At 41.2% G+C, this 11,205-nt stretch overlaps 1 protein-coding gene across 1 annotated transcript; it reads left to right on the forward strand.

Annotated features, from left to right (window-relative positions):
* Positions 1-1,117: 1,117 nt before the first annotated feature.
* EIF4E1B (eukaryotic translation initiation factor 4E family member 1B) lies at positions 1,118-5,892 on the forward strand. The gene is made up of 6 exons (XM_051973813.1): positions 1,118-1,265; positions 1,639-1,734; positions 4,146-4,209; positions 4,777-4,890; positions 5,379-5,518; positions 5,679-5,892. The coding sequence occupies exons 1-6, from the start codon at positions 1,192-1,194 to the stop codon at positions 5,791-5,793; spliced, it is 603 nt and encodes a 200-aa protein (XP_051829773.1). The 5' UTR covers positions 1,118-1,191; the 3' UTR covers positions 5,794-5,892.
* The last annotated feature ends 5,313 nt before the right edge of the window (positions 5,893-11,205 follow it).

The raw sequence follows: 11,205 nt of genomic DNA on the forward strand, positions 1-11,205 counted from the left end.
ATTGGACTCCAAATCCAGCATTCCTTTTACTATACTATGTGAAATCTAATTGGCATTTAGAGGGCTGGCCTGGAACGAAGAAGAGCTGGGTTCAAGTCCTGCCTCTAACACCTACTGGCTTTGTGACTCTAAGGCTATTAAGTAGTCAAGAATCAGTTAATTAATGTTTTTAAAACACCTACTATGTGCTAGACACTGTACATAGCACTACAAATATAAAGATATAGCCCCTGCAGTCACAGAGCTCACTATTTAATGGGAATAATAACAAATAAATAAATAAATACAAACAAGAGAAGGTGCTATGCTGGATTGGTAGAGGGAGTTTCCCTTCCTGAGAACTCCCTATATCAATGAAACCACAGTTCTAGTTCCTGTCTTTACTGTTATGTGATGCCTAAGGAGATAGGTCTTTTCAAGGGAATACGGAACATTAAAGAAGGATTAAAGAAGATATTTGTTTGAGCTTTAAAACATGGGTAGGAATTCAAAAGGTAAAGAGGTTTCAGGAAGGCAATAAGTCCCCGGATATGTTGGAGATCGATGGTATAGGGCAAACAGCAGTCCAATTTGACTAGGAACATAAAAGGTATAGAAAAGGAATAACATTTTATTAGTGTGAAATAATAGACCTGAGCTAGCTTGCTGAGAGAGCCTTGAATATCAGGAAAATGAGTTTGATATTGACTTAGTCAACAGGGAGCTAATGAAAATTTTCTCAATAAAGAAGTAACTTGATTTGATTAAAAATAGATTAGTCCAGCTCCCACCAGGCTAAGCTCACCCTTGAGAGTTTTTAGGTGCTTAGGGGAAGAGGAATGGAAGACAAGACTAGGGAGTCAATTCAACCTGAAACATACTACCTCAAGTTTAGAGGTGAGGCAGCTAGGAGATGGTGACTGTTCCTTTAAGAACCATGCCCTCCTTTGTGGTCAGAGGATAAAAGGAGTCCCCTGGGCAGAGGTCTGAGGCTAAGCATGGCTACAGCTGCTCCAACTGTGAGTCTGATACCTCCCCCGCCTTTCTGTGTGTTTCAATACTTCCACCTTGTTTTAACTCTGACCACGAGCTTGGCAGTGGCTTGATGTTGAGGGGGACTAGAAGATAGCCCTTCATGGACCTTAACTTTCCCCATCCCCTACCTTCTCTCCCTCCTCTGGCCAGGTGCAGGATTTGCAGACTGAAGCCCAAATGCTGGAGGAATCCCCAAGGGAGAGGAAGTTGTCTTGCCTGGACAGGCTAGAGAAGCATCCTCTGGAGAACAGGTACTGGCAGTACTGCCTCTAAGCACCCCCTTCAGTTTAATAGTAAGGCTCTTTTCTTCCCTTCCTGCCCTCCTTCTCTTTGTTACCTCTGCCTCAGGGCTTAGTTCCTAAGATTTAGAACTAGAAGGGCCTTAGTCTACTGACTCATCCAGCCCAATCCTTTTATTTTACAGAAGAGGAAACCTAATTTACAGAAGACCCTTGAGAATTAAAGTGATTTGCCTGGGCACATATTGCATCAGTAGCTGAGCCAGGACTCTGGTCACCACAAGCATGATACAAACTTTCCCTGTTATATTTTTTCAGTACTATATGACTGAGTTTCACTATTTTGCTTCCTTTCTGTCTCTTTCCCCTTCCCCTCCCTCTTCAGGTGGGCATTATGGTTCTTCAAGAATGACAGAAACAGGACTTGGCGGGACAATCTTCATCTGGTCACCGAGTTTGATACTGTGGAGGACTTCTGGGCGTGAGTATCTGGGATTTGGTGGAAGGATTTTCAGCTGGAGCCAGAGAGGGCAGAGGGGGTTGGGTGGTGGGGAAGAAATACATATTTCTACTAAAAAAATTTTCATTAGCTCTCTGTTGACTGACCAAGCCATACTCAGTTGCCAAACTTTACCAGTGAAGGAACAGTAGCTCTATCTGACCCTTTCTCTCACGGAAAAAATAATTTTTTCTCCACTGCACTGGGATTGCCTTTTGTGAGTAGGATTCTATATTTTTCTGGTAGAACATCTGTCAATTCTCCCTGAGACCAGTCCCTTTGCAAAGATCCTACCCAAAAGGACAACACAATCTGCCATTTGAATGTGGTTTATTTACATACGTGTCTGATTGACTAGCTTGACCCTGGGACCCCTAGGCAGGACTATAGGGTCCTCAATAGTAAGACTTGGGCTACTCTTGGCTTATATGGGTCTAAAACAAAGAAGAGCCCTTGTTGCTAATGTGATCTCATCTGTTCTCGAACAGGACTCCTTCCTACAACATCCCTAAGTGGTCTTCCATCAATCTTCTTAAAGATTTCCACTGAGAGTTCCCTCCTGAAGCATCAATCACATCTCTATTTCAGGACAGCTCTGATTATTAGGAAGTTTCCTCTAACATCCAAACAAAATATAGTTCCCTCCTCATTGCTCCTTATTCTGTCCTCTAGGGCCAAGCAGAGCTAGTTTAATCCTTCTTTTACTAGACAGCTCTTCAAATCCTTGAAGACAGCTATCATGTCTTTGCTGAGTCTGTTTATCAATGATGGGAGGTAGTATGGGGAAGCAGAAAGAGGATGCTGGTCTTAGAGTCAAAAGATCAGAAGGTTTAAGGTCCCCACTTCAATATCTACGAACTTAACTAAATCAGTTAATCATGATTAGCATAGGTAATGTGATCTACCTAGAGTGATAGAGCGCAACTAGTTGGCGCCATAGTGCAAGAGCAATGAGCTTGGAATCAAAAGACTCAATCATCTTCCTGAGTTCAAATTTACCTTAGGCACTAAGTTTTGTGTGACTTGACCCTCTGCCTCAGTTTCTCGTCTGTAAAATGAGCTGCAGAAGGAAATGGCAAACAATTATAGTATCTTTGCAAGGAAACCCCCAAATGAGGTCATGGAGAATTGGACACAACCAAAACAACTTAAGCAATTGTGACATGGTGAGTCAATTTGAACCAATCTGTAAAAAGGGGACAACACCAATTTCTTATCTCCCTTCCAGAACAGCAGTGAAGAAAACATTCACATCTTTAGAATTTGGTTTAAAGTGTAAATAAAAAGATCCCTTTTGGTTCCTGAAGAAAAACATCCCTTCTAGTCTTGTCTAGTTCCAGATTTTCCTTGTGGCCTGGGGGGGAAACCGTCTGGATTTAGAATCAGTGTCTGAGTTCTATTACTTTTTTCCCCTGTGTGACACTGATAAATATGTTACGTGGGTTGCATGGCATTTGCTGGCATTCTTTGCCTTTGTGGGTTCAGGACAGATGGGTCTCTTAGTGGAAATGAAAGGGAGCAATACACCAGCCTCTGTTGGCCCAGAAGTGGTTTTTGATCCTGGACAAGCCTATACATCTAACACTGAAGACCCATAGAAGATGTCAATGAAGAAATGCAGCCTTGTTTTATTTAACGGAATTAGGACCTTTACATCTCTCAAACTTGCAAGTTCTCAAGACTGGCCATATATTCCTCTAGGTTGATTGCTCAGTTGAAAATGTTTGGAAGAGAAAATCAAAGCAGAAAAAATTAGCCAAGTGGTCTAGGTATAATTTCAACTAGTTGAGTTCATGTTCTACATAGGAGCAACCTGGAAATGGGAAAAAAAGCGATACTCCTTCTGTCTGAACAGAAAGTCCAGTGACCATTTGTGAGAAAGTTGAAGGAAGAGAGCCAAAAATCCACTCTTTTTTTAGTGGATGGCATGATATCTTGCCTCTTTGCGGATATCATGGTGAGGCACATGGAGAGACTATGGGCCATATCATACTAAAAAGTAAAATCTTTTCAAGGCCACCTTGTAGACAGAACTAGAACTCTGAAGTGTCCATGATTCAAGGTCATGTATGATTCAAGTTATAGCTGTAAAATGGGTTGGGGCCCTCAAAAATAGAGACTCCAACGTGGTCCTCTCTAGCTTTTCCCCTTTAGGCTTCAGTCCTTAGTTCTACACATTCAACTGGTACTTGTGGTTCTGTCCTGGGACTTGATTGTCTTCGAGGCCTTCTTTTGGGTTAACATACAAAACAGTTTTTATATAGTAATGGGGTATTATGGTGTCTCTCTAGAGTTTGGTTTCGTTCCCATAAAATGAAGAAGTTGGGCTCTATGGTTCCTAAGATCTCTTCTAGGTCTAAAATGATATGGGACTCTAAGGTTTATTTTCCCAGGATTTACAGCCACATCCAAATGGCCAGCAAACTGACCTCGGGCTGTGACTATGCCCTTTTCAAGGTAATATTCTCTAACCAATCCCCACTGAGCCTTCCACCTGAGGGAGACTGGAGAGAGAGGGGGGAAGAAATTTTACCTGGTAGAATTAGCATCACCTGAATACATTGTGCTGGAGTAGAAAGAATGATCCACTCGATTGTGGAAAATCCAAGTTGGAATTAACTTTCTGTGTGAACATGGGTGAATTTCTCCCCCTTCCTGGGTCTGTTTCCTCACCTATGAAATAAAGAGGCTAAATTAGATTTTAAAGATTCCCTTTAGCTCTAAATCCTACAAAGCTGGATGTCAAAGCTTAGCTAAATCTATCTTCCCTTTCCCTAGGGAAAGGGCTGGAGTAGCTGGGGGTGGAGATAGAGATATTCTTGGGATGGTTTGCCATGTTGGCCCTAGAGAGACATTATTCCTTTCAGCTTTTTCCCTGCCAGAGAGTACCAAGTCTGGGATGGGGCACAGAATTTTGCTTTCTTCTGTGGGGAAGAAGTCTTCTCTATTAGCACAGGTGGAGATAAACTAAATGATTTCTTCCCTTCCTGTCCTCTGTGCTAACCCCTCTTCTTTCTCCTCCAGGATGGCATTGAGCCTATGTGGGAAGATAGCAGGAATAAACATGGCGGCCGCTGGTTGGTCAGCCTGGCCAAGCAACAGCGCCAAAGCAACCTCGACCGGCTCTGGCTAGAGACAGTCAGTATGGGATTGAGGGAATAGGGGAAGGAAAGAAGGTATCCTTTATAGATATCCTGTATCCACCCCAACAAGGTTATACTCATATTCATCTAGCTACTCCTGAAAGTGAGGATATGGGATGCGACTCCCCCTGGCCCAGTCTAACCTGGAAATTTTTTAAATTTGAAATTAGAACTCTAATCTGAAACTTCAAGTCACTCAAAAAAAAAAAAAAGTGACTTGCTTAAAAAAAAAAAAAGCCCCTATTTATGTGACTCTAAAACAGATTCTTTCCTTTCCTTCTCTGTGGTTCTCTTTTGTAAAATGAGAGGACTAAGTCAATCACTAATCACTCTACCTCTCACTAGGAGTGGGAAGGGGATTCTCCTTGAGGATATCCATAGCTTTTAGGAGGGGGCAGGTCTAGGATCTAACTTCAGAGAAGGATGTTAGGCCCAGGATTTGCCATCACGGCTAAATATGTCATTTTATTTTTCTGGGGCCAGCTTCTTTGCCTGATTGGAGAGGCCTTTGAGGAATACAGTGAGGAAGTGTGTGGGGCTGTGGTCAATCTTCGCACCAAGGGGGATAAGATAGCCATCTGGACCAGTGAGGCTGAGAACCAGCCAGCTGTTACCTTTATTGGGTAAATATGTTGGGGGGAGGGGAGAGGGACTTGCAAAGGCTTTCCATGTGGAATTTATAGCCTTGGGAAGAGGAGAGAGGCACAGAAAATGATGAGCCTGGAGGGAGGAAGATGCTGGGAATGCATGGGTGGGAAACTTAGTATTTCCTTATACCCCCAGACGAGTCTACAAGGAGAGGTTGGGGCTCTCCCCGAAGGTTGTTATTGGCTACCAGGCCCATGCAGATACAGCAACCAAGAGCAACTCTTTCACTAAGAACAAATTTGTTATTTGAGGTCCTGGCACACATACCAATTCTTTCCAACTCAGGCTTCTAATGGTGTCTGGGCTGCCATCCCTCATTTCACCTGAAAATAAAAACAAATACAAATCACTAGGTGTCAACCTATTTATTGAGCAATTCAGATTTGATGATACTTCTAATGAAGTATCAAAGGGGAAAATTGTGGAACAAAGGAACAAAACTTATGTAGTGTGAGTTTAGGGCAACTATTTTCTTACTTCTTTTTAATACTTATAAGTAACCACAGAGATCAAACCAATGGAACATGCAAGGTTGTGTTTTTTCTATCTCAAATGATGGGCCTAACAATAGGGGAAAATGCTCCTACCCAAAACAGCCCTGATCTTGGGTGACTCCATGAGACATTTTCTCTCCTCCCTCCCTGCCCCCCCATCCCTAACCTGTCCCTATTAAATAAGGAAACAGGTTATCTGCATCACCAGTTAGGTTCCTTTTGGTGCCTATCTTAAAGCATGTAAAACCTTATATATAATAGGTTATCTATTATAACTATTATAGATAATAATAGTTAACATTTATGTTGCACTTAAGTGCTGGGGATACAAATAAACAGACAGTTCCCATCTTCAAGGAACTTACAATCTAATGGTGTAAGACTATATGCAAAAGGAAACTGAAATTTGAGGGGGTTGGGTACACACCTCATGGGCCTGCTAAAGAGTTCAAGAAAAGTCCAGAAGCAGTGTAGCTAAGTGGGTAAAGAGAAGAAAAATTGTGTTGAGCTCCTGGAGCCCTGTCCTGCTCTTATTGAGGGTCTGATCAGAGGGATGTAAATATTCGACAGATCCGATCTTGCAACATGGTGACAATTTCCAATGGTGAGCTTCCTAGGGAAGAGAGGAAGGCATAATGGCTCCAGAGAAGTACAAAAACTGGTAGAAAATGGAGAGGAAGGGAAACTATCCTTTTCATTACAATTATCCCATTTAAACCACAACAATATTGCAACATGGATGTTATCTCAATTTTTCAGATGAGTAAACTGTGGCAAACTGGTTGAAAGACTAAACCAGAGTTACTCTCACTAACCCATGTGGCTAGTAAATATTTGAGGCTAAATTTAAACTCTGGTCTTCTTAACTCCAGACCTGGTGCTCTACACAATGTACTACCTAGCTGATACATCCATACACACACAGTGTACTCTTGGGTGTATTGTGCATTTATACATACCCACATACATAGTGTGTGTGTGTGTGTGTGTGTGTGTGTATAATGTGCAGGTATACAAAAATGGGTATATGTCGTGTGTATGTGTGTGTGTGTATTTCTCTCCCTCTGCTCTGTAGAGTTGCTAGCTACTCTGCAGACAATTAAGTTAGTTAAATTTTTATCTTCTTTAAAAAAATGTCAGAAGGTGTTTAGCTTTGTGGTTTGTGGGCTTAAACGATTTAAAGGAGAGACTGACTGGGGTAGGAAGAGAAAGCTGGCCTAAACATCAAGAAGAGGCAACTGGGCACACAGGAAACAGAACCTTGGGCCTAGAGCCAGAAGACTTGAATTTAAATCCAGATGGTGACTCTGAATAAGTCATTTGACCTCTGTTAGTTTCAGTTTCCTCTTGATCCATATCTGGCCATTGGTCCCAGATGGCCGTGGAGAGGAAAGTGAGGCTGGTGACCCTGCCCAGTCCTGCCTCACTTAAATCCAATTTGCTTGCCCCTCGTTATGGCATCGCCTCCCTGATGTTATAGTCTTCTTCTAAAAAGGACAACCAACCACAAAAACCAAATGTAAAGAGAGGATATACTAGCATCTAACTCCCTGGGTTGTTAAGAGAGACTGAGTTAAGATCTGTAAAGCACATAGTAGGCATAATGTGAATATTAGCTATTATCATTTAGGTCTTCTCACTAATACTGGCTGTGTGATCCTGGGTTAGTACCTTCAGGCGATTCTCTAAAATAATTCCCTACTGACTAAATCACAGTTCTAGTGTGTCATCGTGAATTTTAAATGAAAACAGTTAATACAACAAAATGGGGGTCTTTAATCTGGGTAGAAGAGTCACAGCTTGTGGTGCAGCAGAGCAGGGGCTGAGATACCCCAGGAGGGGGCCGAGAACAGGGTTTATATAAAGCCCCAAGGCAGAGAGAATGACTGGGTTGTCTGTGGAAGGGGTTAGGGATCTCATTGCATAATAAGCCAAAGATTGTAAAGAAAGCTTGAGAGTCTCCCCAAGGGAGGGTTGGCAAGATCCACAAACTAAGCTGAGCCTGGGAGGGACAGTGTCTGGTCGCTTGAAGCAAACAGTTTAGAGGCCTCAGAACAGACACCAGAGCAGCTTCAGTCAATTTAGTTAACCTATTCGTCAAGTGAAAAAGCAAAAATAAATTAAAATGTAAACAATTAAGGTTGCCAGGGATATTATAGACTTAGCTAGGACAACTGGGGCTCAAATTCCATCCAACATACTAGATGTATGAAATTAGGCAAGTCATTTAAGAAATGTGTTTTATTGTCATCATTTGTAAAACAGGAGAATTGGATGGCTTCTGATAGTCTTTTCAGCTCTAAATCTATTGTCCTGTGATCTTTCCCAGAAAGGGGAAAAATGTCACTTGCCCTGAGGTTGCACACTGATTTCATGTAAGCTCCTTACTGGCAAACTATTTGTTTTGATCTGCTATCCTCCAGTTGCCTCAGCTCATTTTCCTGAGATGATATCTTGGATACCTAGAGGGGATTCATTATAGGGGACTGGTTGATGTCTAAGGTATCGTCTAGTTCCTTCTGGCTGTAATTTTCCTTTGTGCTTACCTCTGAGTAGGGATGGCTTGAACATTTGAGCAAACTTGAAGGCAGTAATATTTCTGTTGAACTTTTTTTTTCTTTGACTCCTTTGCAGGATTATCCAACAAGTTCCTGTCCAATATTACTGTGAAATTTATTTATCACAGTGCCAGATTTAGTGTTAGAAAGAGGGAAGGTCAATCCTGCCTCAGAAACTTATTAGCAGTATAATTTTGGGCAAATTATGTAACTTTTCTAAGCTTTAGTTATTCATCTATAAACTAGAGATAATAGTACCACCTCCTGAATTTGTTGGGAGAAAAAAATAGAATATTTGTAAAGCACAATGAAAATATTAGCTATAATATAATAATATGAATATAATACAAAACATAACAATAATATAAAAATATTATTGTTGTTAAGCTCTAGTTAGTCTGATTTTCTTGTCTGTGCAATATCTTCTAGGTCCAAGGCCTCACCCTGTGTTTAGCTATGAGGGCCTGTTCTCTTGGGTGACAGCAGTTATTACTTGCCGGAATGAATGGCTCGATCGGATATGTTTCAGATGGGAAATCAACACAATTTAGCGGAGATATAGGGCTGAGGCTAGTTGGGCTGGGAATCATCTGCATAGGGGAGAGTTATTATAATTGCCAAGGGACTGAGGAAGGAATACAGAAAGAAGAGGGCTCAGCAAGAGGTCATACAGATAAAGGCCTGGGAGGAATAAGAAAACAAGCAATTTCTGAAGCTGAGGTGGGGAAGAATGCTGGGGAAGGAGGGACCAGTGATGTCAAAAGCTATAGATATATTAAGCCCGAGGACATCTGTAACAGTTGAGGGGCCATTTCTGAAGTCACTGAGGTTTTTTTTAAGATTGTAAGGGATTGAGAGTATGGGTAGGTGGGTAGAAAGAAGTAGTATAGATAAGTTATTTAAGAATTTTATCAGATTTGGGATAGAAGCTAGATTGGGAACAAAGGATTTTTTTTTTCTTTCTTTTTTAGGTCTGATGGGATCTGAACATTTTAGAAGCTTCTTCCCATATAAAAGAGGGGATGCCAGACCTATTTAATAAACAAATTTTCTGTGTTCAAGGAACTCTGTCTTTTTAATATGGGAACTTTATAGTAAGGGGAGGGATTGAAAGTTTCTGAACAAGGAAGTGACACTATTATAATGATCCAGGAAGGTGACCCACTGTGTGGATTTTGGGAAGAAGTAAGGAAGGTCTGTACTAAGGCATGGATGTGGAAGTGGAGAAAAGAAGTGAAAATAAAAACTTTTTTTTTCTCTAGCTTTTTTTTTTTTTATATAAAGCTTTATTTTAAAAACATATGCATGGATAATTTGACAACATTGACTCTTGCATAGCCTTGTGTTTCAGATTTTCTCCTCCTTCCCCCCACTCCCTCCCTTTAATGGCAAGCAATTCAATATATGTTAAACATGCTAAAATACATGTTGAATCCAATATGTATAAACATATTTATACTTCTTGCTGCACAAGATAAATCAGATCAAAAAAAGAAAGTAAATAAGCAAGAAAATAAAATGCAAGCAAACATCAACAAAAAGAGTGAGAATGTTATGTTGTGGTCCACATTCAGTTACCACAGTCTTCTCTCTGGGTATAGATGGCTCTCTTCATCACAAGACCATTGGAAGTGGCTTCAATCATGTCATTGTTGGAGTCACTTTCATCAGAATTGATTGTTGTTTAATATTGATGATGTCCTGTACAATGATCTCCTTGTTCTGCTCATTTCACTCAGCATCAGTTTCTGTAAGTCTCTCCAGGCTTCTCTAAAATCATTCTGCTGATAGTTTCTTACAGAACAATAATGTTCCATAATTTTCATAACTTATTCAGCCATTCCCCAACTGATGGGCATCCACTCAGTTTCCAGTTTCTTGCCACCACAAAGAGGGCTGCCACAAACATTCTTGCACATGTGGGCCCCTTTCCTTCCTTTAAGATCTTTTTGGGATATAGGCCCAATTATCTCCAGTTTTAAAAGAGAAGTAACTAACACTCCAAATTCAGTTTGCTTTTCGTCCTTACTTTGATGAGTTTCAAACTGTCATCAACCAACTGGAGATAATGATACATTGAACGCCATCAGTCATTTATTATGCCCACATGCTGGGGATATAGAGATACAAATGAAACAGACCTAGCCCTGGATGAATGGAAACAACATATATACATATAATACAAAATATATACAAAGTAAATTCCAGTGGAGGACCATCTCTTCTATAAAACTAAAGGAGCTGGGAATTCTTAAGAGGGAGGAGGTGAAGGTCCGGCACATTCCCGGGACAGCTTGTGGAAAGGCAAGGAGAAGGAATGCAGTGTGGGAAGAATAGTGCCCACAGTCTGGCTGGAATTGAAGAGTGCCTGAAAGGGAAGTAATGTATAACGAGCTCTGATAGGGAAGGTTGAGCCAGACTGTGAAGTCTTAGTTGCCGAACAGAGTAGTTTCTTTTTTATTCTAGAGATAATAGGGAGCCCCATAAGCTCCTAGAGTCGAGGAGTGACGTGGCTATAACAGTATTTTAGGAATCTATCTTTCTCCGAGGTGAGAGAGGATGGATTGGAGCCTGAGACAGAGAGCCCGATTAGGAGGCACCGCATTACCG

The sequence above is a fragment of the Antechinus flavipes genome, chromosome 2 (assembly GCF_016432865.1).
Source record: "Antechinus flavipes isolate AdamAnt ecotype Samford, QLD, Australia chromosome 2, AdamAnt_v2, whole genome shotgun sequence".
In the NCBI taxonomy this organism is placed as follows: domain Eukaryota; kingdom Metazoa; phylum Chordata; class Mammalia; order Dasyuromorphia; family Dasyuridae; genus Antechinus; species Antechinus flavipes.